We start from the raw sequence: 17102 nt of genomic DNA, 5'->3' as shown, positions 1-17102 counted from the left end.
ACTAAGAGCACATGTAGGCCTACGAATACAGAGAAAACTTCAGAGATTCTTCTGAAATTTCGTTGGGTCATTACTAATCTTTTTTTTTTTTTAATGCTCATTTTCCTTTTAAAATTCAATAACCTTTAGAAAACATTGAAAGAGATATTCAACAGCAAAAAGTGGTTTAGTTCGCCCCCTTTTGCCAGCGACCAGAACTTTCTCTTATTGTCCAGAGACAGACTCTTTTCATTTTGTTCTTTCACCTCGAGATAAACCGTGAAGCACAGGATGTTCTGTAGATAAACAAACAAGTGTGAGATAAATGGTTTGACGTACAAATTGGATTTTTATGTTTTGGTCTCTAGTTTTTTCCACAGTTCCTGCATCAGAAAACAAACACAAAGAACTAAATCTCTTAAATGCATCTTTGCAGTTTATTTGTATCAGTTTACAATTCACTGCACACGAGTTTGCTGTAGGTCCACATTCAGATGGACAATCGGCGTCTGAACCCATGGCACACATATTACACAAAGGCAGCTTGTGCTGAGAAAGGTGTTTCAATCAAACACAGAGTGAAAATGACCTTGATGATGATGTTATGAAATCCAAAAAACAAGCTTATTTGTGCGGTGGAGATGGATAAAGACAAACACAAACTTGGATGGCATTCATTAAAACATGAACAATTGCCTTGTGAAGTCACTCTGTCTAAATGACATCTCAAGCTAATGTACACAGTCATGCTGACGAGAACAGGAATGTCTGGCACTATTTAAACTAAGACTTAGCAATGCATGAGGTGTATTTAAAAAAGATACTGCTCCAAAATCCATTAATGCTGCTAAATGCACAATCCGCTGTAACATAATGAGGCATAACAACCTTCCAACATCATTAACTACTCATCCCTTTATATAGGAGCATGCAGGTTTGTCTTGCATCAACATTTCAGCAACAAATTCACTGTCTATATACCCAAAAGCATTCAGAACATTTAAAAATGAGTGCAAAATATATGGGTCCTGTGTAATTGGAGACATTGCATTTTACATTTTGAAACAAAGGACATTCTGACGTTCTCTAAGAAAAAAATATTTTAAATATTGGAGGGGGGAAAAAAAGATCTGAAATGTTACTAAGATGTAAATGTGCTCAAATGGCAAAATGGCTCTTAACCATAACAAGTCCAAGCATAAGTTGATTTAGGAACAGAAAACGGTAGATAAACCAATAAATCTGCCTGTGTCTGCCTGTATCAACTAAAAACTGTCAAGGATTCAAAAAACACTCAGAGACTCCAGCCAAAATGGATGAGTACAGCACATTCATAAACAGAGGCCATCAATCTACCTCTGTTCCTGAATATGATAGAGTAGTTACAGCTGACGCACTTGTCAAGCGGGTTATAAGACTAGTCATACCGCAAGAAAGAGTGCATCAGTAGAGAATCATTCAGCTCAATGAGTAGTGCAAGCTTTTCCAAAAAAGGCACTGGAGTGTACTGGAAAATATCAATCATCTACATATTCGAGAAAAAAAAAAACAATAGACCAAGTACACAATCCACAGTTCAAAAGATTCAAATACATCAAATGAATTGAAATTCGTTGATATTGTAGTTAAAACCACTATCTGTGGCATGTGTTAAAGGCACCTAGTGTTAAACTGATCAAGCATCCCATAGGAAAAGAATAGAAAGTCCTAGTGTTTCTGGTGCCGTTCCAACCTTATTAACATACTTGTGTTCATCATTTAATAATATGATAATTCTAAAGCTACTATTTGTATCAGAAATGTCCCTTAATACCTTGCAGTTCCAGCAAATATTTCTGGCACGTGAACATAGTCTCATGTGCTTGAAAGTGCCAAACAATTTGTGCTAGCAGTAAAACAGGACTTGAGGTGTAGACAAAAGCAAACTGCAAGAGTCAAAAACATAAAAGAAATATATTAATTTTAAAAGCACAGTATATGAGGTTGCTGCATTTTTGGTGTACATGCATGCATCAGTGATAGCTGCAAACTGCTCCTGAAACAGACTGGATTGTTCTTTCACACTTCCTCATAGAAGGCCATCTGAGCCATGTAGGCAGAATTTCTCTGCAACAGACAGACAAGGCAGAATAAGAACATTTCAGGATAGGACCCCCCCCCACCCCCCGACTCTATATATAAATATATATATATATATATATATATATATATGTTTTTAAAGTCTGTAGGGCAAAGATACACACAGAGACGGGAGAACGTACATTATGTTTGCTTTCATTATTTTACAAAAGCGCAATATTGTGAGTGCACACAAATAAACTAAATTAGGGATTATTTTAAGAGCAAGCGAGCACACCGGTGCCTCCATCTGTCCTGCAGTAAACGAGCTGCTGTTCAGACACACTCCGAACAGACACTTGAAGAGAGCAAATTTCACATTTGACTAAGTGGCCATGTAAAGTAAAAGGGGGGGGGGGGGGGGTGAAATGCTTGTTTTCACTCAATATCCTGTTAATATTGAGTACCTATAGAGTAGTACTGCATCCTTCATAACTCCAAAAAGTCTTTAGTTTTATTATATTCATAAGAGAAAGATAGTCTGTACTGATTTTTCCCGGAAAAACACGACCGGCTGGAGGCGTGACGTGTGGGCGGAGCTAAAGAATCACGAGCGCCAGTAGGCTTTTGCGTTGAGAGCGTTTGGAAGCTGTGACATTACGGTGAGGAAAAAAAAACCATCATCCAAAACAAACCATGGCTTTCAGTCAGATTCAGCCGTTTATTTATGATCCAGAATCAGATCCCGAGGCTGAAACTGAACGAGAGCAGCAGCAGCAACGACTCGCTCCGAGCGGGGCTCGAACCCGGGTCTCCGGCATGGGAGGCGGATGCACTAACAAGGAGGCAGAGATATTTTAAGCAGTTTTACTCACCGCCTGCGGTTCCAACACACGATCGTGACCCTTTTTCGTTGGGATTGCATCATCCTTAAGAAATAAACTTAAGAAATAAACGCAAATCCGTCGTCAAACTGGGACTTGTTTGTTAAACAAGCATCTTTGAAATGCAGGGAACAAACAAAAACACTTGCACAACTACGTTGATGCTCTGTAAAAATAAACTCCATCCACTGGTCCCTTAATGCTGTTTTTTTTTTTTGGTAATCTGTGCAGGGTTGTCTTGCCCTGGCAACCAAAAACACACTCCTTTTGTGACATTTCGCGACGCTCTCGCTCTGATCAGTGAATGTCTGTGCTCTCAGTGCTCTGCTATACGGGAACGCGCTATTCCGGCAGACGTGCCCTTAGGACCCATATAAGGAAATTCCGCTCCATCTAACGTCACACAGAGCCATACTCGAAAAAAACTGGGCCTTGTTTGTTAAACAAGCATCTTCGAAATGCCACTGTCACAATTTTTGAAACTTTGTCCATGTTTAGCATGGGAATCCAAATCTTTAACAGTGTAAAAAACTCAGTATGCATGAAATAGCATTTCACCCCCCCTTTAATAATACTTACATATTTCAGATAAGCCATATTTGAGAGGTCGATGAATGATAGTCGAGAGTTTGGATGTCCTGCCCATGGATGTACTGTATTAACAAAGACTAGCCATTAACGATCTGTTAGTCACTGTGTGACTTTGACCCTGGATTTTAAGCAACTAATTATATTTTGGTCAACTAATTCTCATCTACTCTCACTAACGATTAGTCGACTATTGAGGGCAGCCTATTTGTAATTATACGTTTCGTAACCTTTTCAAAAAATCTTTGTCACTTTTGATATGTTTGACGCATCTTTGCTGAATACATGTATTAATTTCATTCAAAAGATCCTTCTGACCCCAACTTTTTTGAATGGTAGGTTTAGTTATTTTAGTTAGAAATTTAACCCCAAAATGTTTGATATATTAATTAATCATGTAACAATACCCATTATCCAATAAATTCGTTCAGTACGTCTGAGTGTTTCTCACATTGCTGTGGGGAATATAAGGAGGTTCAGCATAACTCCTGAGACTGTAGACTCCAGCCTGTTGCTGCTCTTCCAACTTCAGGGATTCAATCTCTGATTTGAGCTCCTTCAGCTGGTCTTGAAGATGTTTGCTCTTTTCCATGTACTCCAGCCTGACACACACAAGGAGACAGAAGCATATATTCAGTTTAAATTTTAACTAGCTTTTTAAACAGAAAGTGATCAAGTGCATACCGTTCTCTCTCAATCTCCATGGAAAGTCTTTTCATATCGGAGTCCTTGAAATCCATTTTGATGGACATGCTGCCCATGTCTGGAGTCATATCTGGACTCTCTGGCCCAGTGGGAGGAGGAGGGCTGGAGTATGCTGCTATTAACTGAGTGCATGATACAAATGACATGTTTTTAAGGCATTATAAGGATAATAAACAGCAGAATACTATTGTTACATGTCATAGCAACATTACAGGGTATGTTGATTTGGTGATTTCCAGAAGTTTCTGCTTTGCCTTCCGTTCTGCATCTTTAGCCTCATTCAGATCCTGTTTCAGGTGGTCTGCCTCCTTCAGTCTGAATGCCACAAAATACAAGACACGAATTTAACTTCTCTAATTAAATGTTGGCCTGTAATAATTGATTCTGGTTGGACAATCACAGCACTGAGTGTCAAGTATGTTAGCATTAAAATACTAAAAACCACTCACTGCTCCTAATTTGTGTTTACTTTAATAATTAATTTAAAAACTTGTTTAATTAGGAGAGAATATCTGAAGGTTACAAGTTATTGTTTTTTATTTATATTGATATTTACACTGGTGGCCAAAATTTTTTAATAATTAAGAATTGTAATTGTTTTTGAAAGTATCAAAAAGGTTTATTCCTGCAATTGTAAAGCTGAATTTTTAGACGCAGTAAGTCCTGTCTTCAGTGTCTTCATGTGTTTCAGAAGGACATTTCATAGCGAACCTTTAGTCCAATGAAGCAATTTTTAACTAAAGGTGTATTCATTTAATACAATCATTTTGCTGTGAAATTAGTATCCAGAATTTTGACTGGAATTGGTGTCAATGCCTGAAAATCCTACTGGCCCACCTCCTTTCTGACTGCTCAACAAGCTTAACCGCCAGAGATTCTGCTTCTCTCATCTTCTGCTCCATCAGTCTCTTCTCCTCTTTGGTTTTGAGGGCTGTGACCTCCAGTCTCTGCCTCTCCTGTTCTGCTTCAGCTGCTTTGTGGGCGAGTAATTTGGCCTCCTCCTCTGCGATCTGGGCTTTCTCTGCCAGAAGGTCAGCCGTCTCCTCGGAGCGCAGCTGCAGAGATGGAGACAGAGAAGAAAGGCTTATGGAATCAGGCTCAGGGAGTCTCAAAGCATGGATGGAATTCTGATGGAAGTTCATGACAATGGTTTGAAACTTAAGAGCTCTGCAGTTCTTCTCATTTACACCTTGACCACATACTTTTATACCACTCGGGCTATGAGGACATATATTACAGGCTGGCATGGAAAAGAAAGTCAAGTATTTGGCGTCACTCAATTTCAAGCTTGGCAAAACCCTCACTAGAGCTTCATTGGCCATTCGAGCCTCATCCTGTAGTTGGAACAGACGACGCTCCATGTCTTCTTTCGCTCGCTCAGCTTCCTCCCTCATCTGCTTCTCCCGTGCAAGAATCTGACGCTCAACCTAAGCACACACACACACACACACACACACACACAAGACAATGGGACAGATCTTGCACAAGATAATACAATATGACAAATTTGATCAAAATCTAATTCAAGTACATTGACATTTTTTAAATGCTTTTGGAAAACATCGCTTATGGTCTCTAAGCTGCATTTATTTGATCAATAATAAAGTTTAAAAAAAGTAATAAATTGTAATAATATTTCACAATATTCAAATATTTTCTATTTCAATATACTTTAAAATGTAATTTATTTATTTGATGGCAAAGCTGAATTTTCAGCAGCAATTCCTTGAGTCTTTAGCGTCACATGCTCTTTCAGAAATCATGCTAACATGCCGGTTTGATGCTTTTATTTATTATTATTATCAATGTTAAAAACTGTGCTGCTTAAAGTTTTTGTGAAAATGTTTTTTATATATATAATCAAACTAGAAGTATCTAAAACCTAATAATAGGCTTTAAAGTCACTTTTGATCAACTGTGTCCTTATTTAAAATACAATTTGTATTATATTAAAAATCTATTAATATACAGGTACATCTCAAAAAATTAGAATGTCATGGAAAAGTTATTTCAGTAATTCAACTCAAATTGTGAAACTCGTGTATTAAATAAAGTCAGTGCTCACATATAAAAAGCAGTTTAAGTCTTTGGTTCTTGTAATTTTGATGATTTTGGCTCACATTTAACAAAAACCCACCTATTCACAATCTCAACAAATTAGAATATGATGACATGCCAATCAGCTAATCAATTCAAAACACCTGCAAAGGTTTCCTGAGCCTTCAAAATGGTCTCTCAGTTTGGTTCACTAGGCTACACAATCATGGGGAAAACTGTTGATCTGACAGTTGTCCAGAAGACAATCATTGACACCCCTGACAAGGAGGGTAAGCCACAAACATTCAATGCCAAAGAAGCTGGCTGTTCACAGAGTGCTGTATCTAAGCATGTTAACAGAAAGTTGAGTGGAAGGAAAAAGTGTGGAAAAAAAGATCCACAACCAACCGAGAGAACCACAGCCTTATGAGGATTGTCAAGCAAAATTGATTCAAGAATTTGAGTGAACTTCACAAGGAATGGACTGAGGCATCAAGGGCCACCACACACAGATGTGTCAAGGAATTTGCTGAACCACAGACACAGAGAAGAAGAACTGGACTGCTGCCATTGGTCCAAATCCTCTTTTCAGATGAGAGCAAGTTTCATTTGGAAATCCAGGTCCTAGAGTCTGGAAGAAGGGTGGAGAAGCTCATAGCCCAAGTTGATTGAAGTCCAGCATCAGGTTTCCACAGTATGTGATCATTTGGGCTGCAATGTCATCTGCTGGCGTTGGTCCAATGTGTTTTTTGAGAACCAAAGTCATTGCACCCGTTTACCAAGAAATTTTGGAGCACTTCATGCCTCCTTCTGCTGACCAGCATTTTTAGATGCTAATTTAATTTTCCAGAAGGATTTGGCACCTGCCCACACTGCCAAAAGCAACATAAGTTGGTTAAATGACCATGGTGTTGGTGTGCTTGACTGGCCAGCAAACTCTTCAGACCTGAACCCAATCTATGGGCTATTGTCAAGATGAAGATGTGAAAGAAAAGACCAAAAAATGCAGATGAGCTGAAAGCCACCATCAAAGAAACCTTCCATACCACCTCAGCAGTGCCACAAACTGATCACCTCCACGCCACGCCAAATTGGGGCAGTAATTAAAGCAAAACAACCCTCTACCAAGTATTGAGTACATGTACAGTAAATGAACACACTTTCCAGAAGACCAACAATTCACTAAAAAATTTTTTTATTTGTCTCATTAAGTTTTCTAATTTGTTGAGACTGGTGGGTTTTTGTTAAATGTGAGCCAAAATCATCACAATTAAAAGAACCAAAAGACTTAGACTACTTCAGTCTATGTACACAAGTTTCACAATATGAGTTGAATCACTGAAATAAATGAACTTTTCCACGACATTCTAAATTTACTGAGGTGTACCTGTAACAAATTTACTTACACCAAAGTTTTGAACAGTGTTGTGCTTTATCCTGCCCATACTGAAGCTAAACGTATAAGTTGGTATATATTAAGCCTCCATGTTTTGTTAATGCTTATAGGCGTATGGTTCTTATATTATATTTAAAGGGTATATTTATATTATATTTAAAGGGTTAGTTCACCCAATAAAAAAAAAATTATGTCATTAATAACTCACCCTCATGTCGTTCCAAACCTGTGAGACCTCCGTTCATCTTCAGAACACAGTTTAAGATATTTTAGATTTAGTCCGAGAGCTCTCAGTCCCTCCATTGAAACTGTGTGTACGGTATACTGTCCATGTCCAGAAAGGTAAGAAAAACATCATCAAAGTAGTCCATGTGACATCAGAGGGTCAGTTAGAATTTTTTGAAGCATTGAAAATACATTTTGGTCCAAAAATAGCAAAAACTACGACTTTATTCAGCATTGTCTTCTCTTGAGGTCTGTTGTGAGATTTCAAAACACTGCAATTTGTGATATCCGGTTCACGAACGAATAATTTGATGTAACCGGATCTTTTTGAACCAGTTCACCAAATCGAACTGAATCGTTTAAAACGGTTCACGTCTCCAATAAGCATTAATCCACAAATGTCTTAAGCTGTTAACTTTTTTAATGTGGCTGACACTCCAATATCCCGGAGTAATTTGTGTACTCAAACAGTACACTGACTGAACTGCTGTGAAGAGAGAACTGAAGATGAACACCGAGCTGAGCCAGATAACGAACACAACATTGACTCGTTCTCGAGTCAAGAACAGTTTCTGTCAGACGCGTCTGATTCGAGAACCGAGGAGCTGATGATACTGCGCATGTGTGATTCAGCGTGAAGCAGACCGACACACAGGGCGTCTGAACTGAACTGATTCTTTTGGTGATTGATTCTGTGCTAGTGTTATGAGCGCGGGTAAACCGAAGGCTTGAATCAAGGGCAATCATCGCCAATGATGCCAATATGTCGAGTGCAAAAGAACCAGTGAAGCATTTTCTTCAACCGGTTTATTGAATCGAACTGTCCGAAAGAACTACTAGTGATCCGAAAACCGATGCAACCAGTTCTTGACTCAAGAACGAGTCAGTCTATTGTTCGTTATCTGGCTCGGCTCTGTGTTCATCTTCTCTCTTCACAGCAGTTCAGTGAGTGTACTGTTTGAGTAAATGAATTACTCCGGGATATTGGTTTGTTTTAACTCGATTTGGTGAACTGGTTCAAGAAGATCTGGTTACATTGAGTGATTCGTTCGCTAACCGGATATCACTACACTGCAGTGAATGCACTCACAACAGACACGGAAGAGAAGACAATGCTGAATAAAGTCATAGTTTTTGCTATTTTTGGACCAAAATTTTTTTTTGATGCTTCAAAAAAATTCTAACTGACCCTCTGATGTCACATGGACTACTTTGATGATGTTTTTCTTACCTTTCTGGACATGGACAGTATGACGTACACACACTTTCAATGGAGGGACAGAGAGCTGTTGGACTAAATCTAAAATATCTTAAACTGTGTTCCGAGGATGAACGGAGGTCTCACGGGTTTGCAACGACATGAGGGTTATTAATGAAATAATTTTGATTATTGGGTGAACTAAGCCTTTAATGAATGCTCGATTAGCACAATAAACATTAAATTAATAATTCAATAGAACTGAAGAGAACATATCTTAAGAAATGCAACGCCACAAAGTTTTATCATAAATGAACCAGGTTTATGACAACCACCATTAAACTAATGAAAGGAAGTGAAATGACAGACCTTTTTCCTGGCCTTCTCTTCTTTGGCCTGTGCCTTCATCTGTTGAACCTCTATGGAATCCACCTTCCTCCTCCTCATGAACAGGTCGTGGTTCCCAATACACAGCTGTAAGATCTAATTTACACAAATGACATTAGCAACTATTTTGAAACACTTTATTACAGAAACACTTATAAAAGTAACTCACCAGTTTGTTCACTCTGAGCTGAGAGGAGTAGAATTTAAAAACGTCCTTTTTCTTGTCCAACGGTTTGATAGTAAACTAAGAAGAAACACATATGGTATGTTTACGTCATTTTGTATTTTCATTTCTATTTTTGGTCAGGATTTTCTTTCCTCCCAACCTCTTTCTCGCTGTATGAGATGTTTCGGATTCCACTCCAGGGGAAGGATTTGTTGGGGCTAAGCTTATTGTTGGGGTTGTAGATGTGAAGACCCTGAGCATCAACTCCAAGAAGCAGCTCTGTGTCCCTCTTGTTTTGCTGTGAGATTTTGTATTATTTTTGTATTATTTTTTTCCAATAAAGAAATATTTGAATAAATAAAAATAGAGACTTACTGTAATAGAAAAGTAACTAACTCCATACATCTCTAGATCCTGCGCTATTTTTAGATACTCCATCTCAGCTTCATCCCTACAAACACAAAACAAACACAGTGTGCCTTTCATGGCCAGGCGGCTGACTTGGACACAACAGGACATGCACAGTCTTACCTTGTGATGTTTCTGTGTTCAGCATACCAAGCTGTTATCTTCTCTTCCCACATGTCTGCTGTCATCTGGTACTGCATCAGCACCTAGACAATTAAACACACAAGCCAGGTTAATATATGCAGATGCTGGAGATTGATAAAGGAACCCATTCTCAAGTGGTACAGCCATTACTCACTCTTTTGGGCAAGAGTTCATCTTGAGCTAAGAAACCTGGCTTGTGAAAGTTTGGATCATAGTCCCCATACTACAGTAAGGAAGACAAACAGGAAATATTTAATATTAGACACTATATAATAATTAGATCAAACACTGATACAGAGACCTACCTTGGCTTGAACAGCATACGACGCCAAAAGAACAGAGGCTTCTGGAGAGCAAAATATCTCCTCATCTAGTATCTGCTTTTTGACCTTGGTAAAAAAATAAAATGGGAAGAGTCTTTCAACTCTAGAAGACCTTTGCTCAAAGAAAACTAGATAAATCATTGCAAAACCAAAAAAGAGGTTTCTGTAGAGCAGATAAAACCATCACGGAGAGAAATCATGCCAGATTCACAAGAACAACTCCCACATACTTGTAAGAAGAAGAGGTGCTGAGTAATTTCCTGAACAAGCTCATCCTCAACTTTCTCGGGGAAGAATTTGGCAAGAAAATGAAATGTTATCGGGGAGTCCTTTGGAACTTCTTGATCCAAAACCTAGACGGATTTAAACCCCCCCCCCAAAAAACTTGTTAGGGTATTCCTATATTACTATATAATGCTCTCAGCACCAGCTCTGCACTGCACATCTCACCCGTTTATCAGGCTTCAGCCAGGCATAAGTGTCTTTTACTGTGTATCGAAGTCCAAAAAACCAGGTTTCCCTCAAACCAATGGTCCGACACACCAGGTCAAACAAATCCTTCCCTTTCCATTTGACCTGTAAGACACATATAAACCAAAAAACATGATTATACAGGCAGACCAAACCAAATCACAGTTTTGTATTTTCATATATGTTTCCATACCTCACAACTGAATTCCATTTCAGCATCCATGGTGCTGACTTTGACTTTAAAAGTCTTTGGTTGCTTCTTCTTCAGACTTAAAATTGACATTGTGATTCCTTAAGCACCTGAAAACAAAGACGGTGAAAGTCAAGTACTTTATCACTGTGTACTCTTTGTACTTTATACTCAAGTCCAAGTTGTTGTTTTTTTTATGTCAAATAATTATTAATTAAATAATTCACCTTCTTTGCATTATCATGAGTGTAACATGTTTCTATTTATCCTAAGTGCTACTTTCACAATTCACATTGAAGATGCATGGAGTCAGAAGACCACAGGTAAGTCGCACACACGCGAATGATTTTTTACCTACAATGCCGTGTATTAACGACTTTTATTCATGTTCATGGAAAACAAAATCAGTCTTCACCCTTTTCTGAGTCAGACACAGTCTGCCATGCTAAAGCGAGCCAGCAAGAAGTATAAGACTTAGCAAAGCTCGAGCTTCTTTCTTAAACCCTAACATAAGATAGACATACGCTAGCGTATTTACTCCGTTTGCAGCGGCGAAATGTCAAGTTAAACTGTAAAGAAAATATCTGCGAATATATATACATTTTTTAGGATTTAGGAAGGAAACCAGCTAAATATCAATCGGTTACCTTGAATAGGTTATGAGCTGAAATAGGCCCGATCCACGGCGAGGAGTTTCCAGTCTCCGCTAAACCACAACAATGCAAACCGGATTTGGTTTGCTCCCCTACATGGAAATCTCTGTAAAGCAGTCGAAAAGTGTTTAAAACTCTTTAAAAGCGTCCATTTTCTTATTAAGCCATATGTTGGGCGACTGTGGAATATAAATCTGATGTTTTCTTGAGTGGGGAGTTTGTTTGGAATACTTTGTTGTTGATTTTCTTTGCCACCCTCTACTGGAAGGACGAAGAATAGAATTTAAGGAATTTTCAATACTGCAGTGATGTAAGTGCACGCTCTCAGTTAAATAACATTTGAATGAGGGACTGATGTTTAATTACATGGTGATCCTATTTTCAAATGTGTTTTATTAAATTGGTTTAATGTGTAATGTTTAAATAACATTTTAAAATACTCATGATCAATCTACAGTTTCTTTTTTATGGATTATATAATTAAAATTTTTCTTTCTAAAATAGCCATTCACACAGAGACCAGTCACTGGTCAGGTGGATACACAGCATTTGACCACTGGATTTACAAGTATCACTTCAAGTTTAAGAAGTATCAACCACTGATGAACACGTTCATTTTTATTTGAATTATCACTCTGTTGGTTATTTAACCATGTATTTCTTAATAACTTTTTTGTCACCTAAAATATTTACTTGAATGACACCTGAAGTATCACATTTGCATGTTCGCAGTTCTCTGGCGTTGGTTATGATCCCACGACATGTAAACAAAATAAAATATTTCATTTCCTCAATAAGCTTTTTATTTGAATTATTTAAAAATAATTTATTTCAATTTCAAAATTTTTATGATTTAATTAATTATAAGCTTTTCATTACACTCGTAAACCCCCTTCAGTTCCTTCACAAACCCTAGTTTGGGAAACCTTGATGTAGTATCACGTTTAATGCATTTCTTATGTAAATAGAATGAATTATCTTACTCTTTGTATTTTTATGTCACTGCCATATTGCCACAAGACTGTCCTATTTAAATAAATGTGATAAACGAGTTAGGAAAAAATAAATTAAAAGTAGTCTAATTATATTCCCTAAAGTGTGTAATGTAGTGGATTAAGTTACTAACTAATACTAGTTAGTGACTATGGAATCAGCTACAGATTACAATTTGTAAGTAATCAACCCAGCTCTGTATATTTACAAAAGCATATATATACATGATTTTATCCAAATGCAATCAGCAGTACTCCTGTATGTGTACATATATCGTTAACATCTATATAAACCTCATATAAATGTATGGACTTGTAAAGAGGTCATAAAAATATTCTGTAAGAAATTGCCCTATAGGACTTTTCCCAGTAAAACAGTTTCATGTGTAATTTGATTTCTCAGGATATAACTCTGCTGGATTACCGTGCCCCCTTTTTGGCAGATGAGTGTGTGAGCTCATTTTTCAGAGGTGACAGAGAGAAGGCCGCTGTCCTCGATGTGGTCTCTGCACATGTAAGCATTGCTCTACTTGCATTTTTGGTGGGCACAAGAGAACGTGATGAACCTGGTAAATCAAAGGATGACAAAAGAAAGCTGAAGAAAATGAAAACTGGACTTTATCAGAAGCTTATGCAATGCCTGCTCAGTCAAGATGAAAATACTGTTGAAGCTTGTTACCATGCTGTGGGTTTTCATTTTAGGCTTTTACTTTCAAAATGTAATCTGTATTTTCTTATCAGGAATGCCTGTTTTGGATGTCATGTTGCTATATCAGACTGTTGTAATAAAGATAACCAGTTATTACAGAGTTATTAAAACCATAACAGTGTTGAAATGAATTTGCTGGATCAGTCTGACATACAGTAAAGAATCCACATTTTGATTCACCCATGTTTGAGGTGTTAAAACTAATAGCCTGAATCATAAAACATGGCTTTTTGATATGCCCTTTTTGGAACAGTAATAACTGGGAGTACAAGGCTGAGCTGGAGCAGATGATCAGAGCACTGGAGGACGAGCAGAAATGGAGATGTGTGACTGTAGTTGAGGTGGAGGAGTGGAAGAAGGACAGCAGGTACATTCCAGGTCCCATTTATTTGTATCAGAAAAGTTTTAGATGCAATCCATGATTTTAAGATCACACAAGAGTAACCCGGTGACCAAATGTTCTCAAGAATCCATGCAGCTTATTCCACCAATAGGTGGTGGTATTTTTTTAGAAATCATAGTATCACTTGTTTTGACAATACCTTTGTTCTCCAGAGAAGCTAGTGACAGAGAAAAGTTCAAACGTGATCTATCTGTTTGTATTGGCACCAAATTATTTAACCTGGCACTGGTACACAGTGCATTCACTCGAAAAACTTTACATTGTTCAAGTAAAGTCCATGAACCTAAAGGATTTTGTAAGAAAATATTGAAGGTGTGTGGTCACAAATCTGCCTTTCCCTAGTTACATCTAACCTTTCAGTTTGCCACTCCTCGATACTCTGACCGCTAAACTTTCGAAACTGTTATTTCCGTTGGTGTCATGCGACAAATAAAACACACAAACAGATTGTGAGTGTGTGCTATTTTACAAGAAAATTTCATAATCACTTTATTTTAAGGTTTCCTTGTTACACCTTGTAATTACTATTATAATAACAATTAATTAAGCATGATTCCAAGCAAGTAAGACAAACCCTAATCCTAACCCTAACCTTATAGTAAGTACATGTAGTTTATTAATATTACACAGTACTTAAATGTATAATTAAACTGTAACAAAGACACCTTAAAATAAAATGTTACTCAATATCCAAGAACGCTATACCATATGTGCATAAATAAACATACTCAATAGAAACCAATACAATACATTTGATTTTGTGACAATTCGTCCATATTTAAGAGACAAATATACATGAGTAAGTGAATTAACAATTTCCAAAATATTACGATTTATGCTTTGCATTTCTTTTTAGAAACATGCAGAATAGGGAGAAACAGTGCTGTGACTAAACAAATATTATAAGAGTGTATGCAAAGGCATTCAGGAAGTGTTTACTCTATATTTCATAACATAGAAGAGCTAATTCAATTTTTTAAGCAAAATGAATAAATATTAAGAGTTTTTCTTCTTCCTTTCTTTTTTATCTCTTTAGCTTAGGCTTCACTACAACACATTCTGTTGGACTCTTTTTAAACACTCTGTGTCCAGACAAAAATGCAAAGAATTTTCATGAAGTGATACTGTCTGTTAAACCGGTTTGGCCTGGATCTGCCGTTTCATTCAGGGCTCGAGCTGACATACATGGAAGGTTAACAATGAACAGAGGGTTCTTTTCCCTCCCTTGTAACATTTGAAACGAACCATTGTCCATCTCTGGAAGACCACCGTGTGACAAAGATCATATAGCTGTGCTTTTATGACTATTTCAACTAGAAATATGTTCATTTCCTAGCAGGAAGACAACCTACTATTTAAACGAAACTGAGAATTTTGTATATGTTTGTTCTATGTGTTTTTATGTCTTTTTTTAATTTTTTACCCAATAAAGGAGAACACAGCTAAGTAGAGTAAATGACATTATGTATTCAAATAACATGATGGAAAAACATTTTTACCACATACAATCAGGAACATGCACTAAATAGTGTAAATATACACACATTAAGGTATAAAATGAATGGAAGCTATTAAAATGAACTATAAAACAATAATAATAATCATAACTCCTGAGGCCTGAGTGTAATTTACAGTGCAAATCTTCATCTCAATCAGCTGCACTTTCTAAAGTGCCTCAAATTCTCTAAATAAATAAATATAAAAAACTAAATAAGCAAATGAGATCATTATTAATTTTAAATAAAACTAATGTTCAGCTAATAACATATTACAGAGCCCCGCACATGACATGCAGGAATAAATATTAAGCCAAATCATGTGCACAATTTACTAATTAGTTCCCTCAATGTACTAAAACATGCACATTATTACTATTGCATTCCCTCGATTTATAAATTGTGCGCACGATTTAGCAAATCGAGTGAACACAATAGTAAATCGAGGGAATGCAATATTAATCGTGTGCACGTTTTAGTACATTGAGGGAACGAATTAGTAAATCGTGCTCACTATTTATTTATTTTTTCTTGCATGTCATGTGCGGGGCTCCGTAACATATATAGTACTTTTATCACACATTCTTCATTTTCACAGTGGCAATACATGACTGCCCAAGTGCATGTAAATCCCTTAATAAATACATATCTTGGATTTTCGGTGTCTCCTCATTAATCAAATGTATGTCTGAAAGCATATTCAATTCAGAGGTGGCCAGTATCTGATCCAACCCATCATCAATCAGATGGGACTTAGTCGACACTCCCTCGTCCTGCTCAGACTGGCATCGATTCGGCTCTGGCAAGCTGAGACTTTGTAGTTGACGGCCTGCTCTCATGGGAGCCCACAGAAGGAGGTGTGCCGTGATTCAAAAGGGCTTTCTGACTCTACTGGGACCTGACAGATGGAGCGCCACTGTGCAGCGTCCTCACAGAGATGGGCTGCCTCCTGTGGGAGCCCACCTTTCTGGAACCTACCTGCAAAGAGCGCACGATCAGATACTTCACTGAACGACTGCCGTCATCTTCTGTTTTGTCTTTACAGATGGTGGTGCAGAGCATTCCTCAACCAAATATCAGGATGATGGATGCACCCCAACCGACATATGTAAATGTCACCACCGATCTCCCTTCGCTGTGAGTCAGCCATCTGTGGGTTGTAAAAAACTTTCACCACAACTGACCAGGAAACAGGCAGGCAGAGAACTCCAGCAAAAATGGATGTGACGCCAGCTGCTGTGGCGGTTCTTCCTTCGGATCTTTTGAATTGGTTCATGAAGATGGTGTACTTTCCTCCTATGAAGGCAAAAACAAGACCCACTGCTCCCAAAAGGATCGGCATCGCTGTGAGGGCCCGAGCGGCCTGCAGATCTGTGCCTAGTGTGAGTGTGGACTCATAAGGTTTGCACTGCATTTGGCCTGTGCTTCGGATCATGCAGCTCTTCCAAAAGCCCTCCCACATCATTTCAGAAGTTACAATGGTGTACAGTGGACAGTGATGTGATGTTTATATGCTAAAAAGATAGAGAAAATGAATGAAGAGGTGAATACGGTTAAACAGACCATGTCTCCATTAGTCTGCATGCTAACAGACTAACCATATTCCAACTTCTAGACTTGGATGACATGGGCCCATTTTTATTTGGGAATTTGCATGAGACTTTTGAAAAGGGCTCAGGTGTTAATGCAT

General features: G+C 37.8%; 1 protein-coding gene and 1 pseudogene across 1 annotated transcript; both read right to left on the bottom strand.

Annotated features, from left to right (window-relative positions):
• Positions 1-393: 393 nt before the first annotated feature.
• nf2b (NF2, moesin-ezrin-radixin like (MERLIN) tumor suppressor b) lies at positions 394-12088 on the bottom strand. The gene is made up of 17 exons (XM_052537036.1): positions 11807-12088; positions 11163-11269; positions 10949-11074; positions 10729-10851; positions 10481-10564; positions 10330-10398; positions 10155-10237; positions 9999-10074; positions 9784-9921; positions 9627-9701; positions 9440-9553; positions 5519-5641; positions 5052-5269; positions 4427-4529; positions 4194-4336; positions 3961-4111; positions 394-2085 (listed from the first exon to the last, which is right to left on the bottom strand). Exons 2-17 carry the CDS (start codon positions 11250-11252, stop codon positions 2038-2040), a joined length of 1764 nt encoding a protein of 587 aa, XP_052392996.1. The 5' UTR covers positions 11253-11269; positions 11807-12088; the 3' UTR covers positions 394-2037.
• A 3817-nt stretch (positions 12089-15905) lies between these two features.
• LOC127941694 (claudin-4-like) lies at positions 15906-16874 on the bottom strand (annotated as a pseudogene).
• Between the last annotated feature and the right edge of the window lie 228 nt (positions 16875-17102).

Source organism: Carassius gibelio, chromosome A21 (genome assembly GCF_023724105.1).
Source record: "Carassius gibelio isolate Cgi1373 ecotype wild population from Czech Republic chromosome A21, carGib1.2-hapl.c, whole genome shotgun sequence".
NCBI lineage: Eukaryota > Metazoa > Chordata > Actinopteri > Cypriniformes > Cyprinidae > Carassius > Carassius gibelio.
Note: the sequence above shows the minus strand (reverse complement) of the source record. Positions and strands in the feature narration are given on the sequence as shown.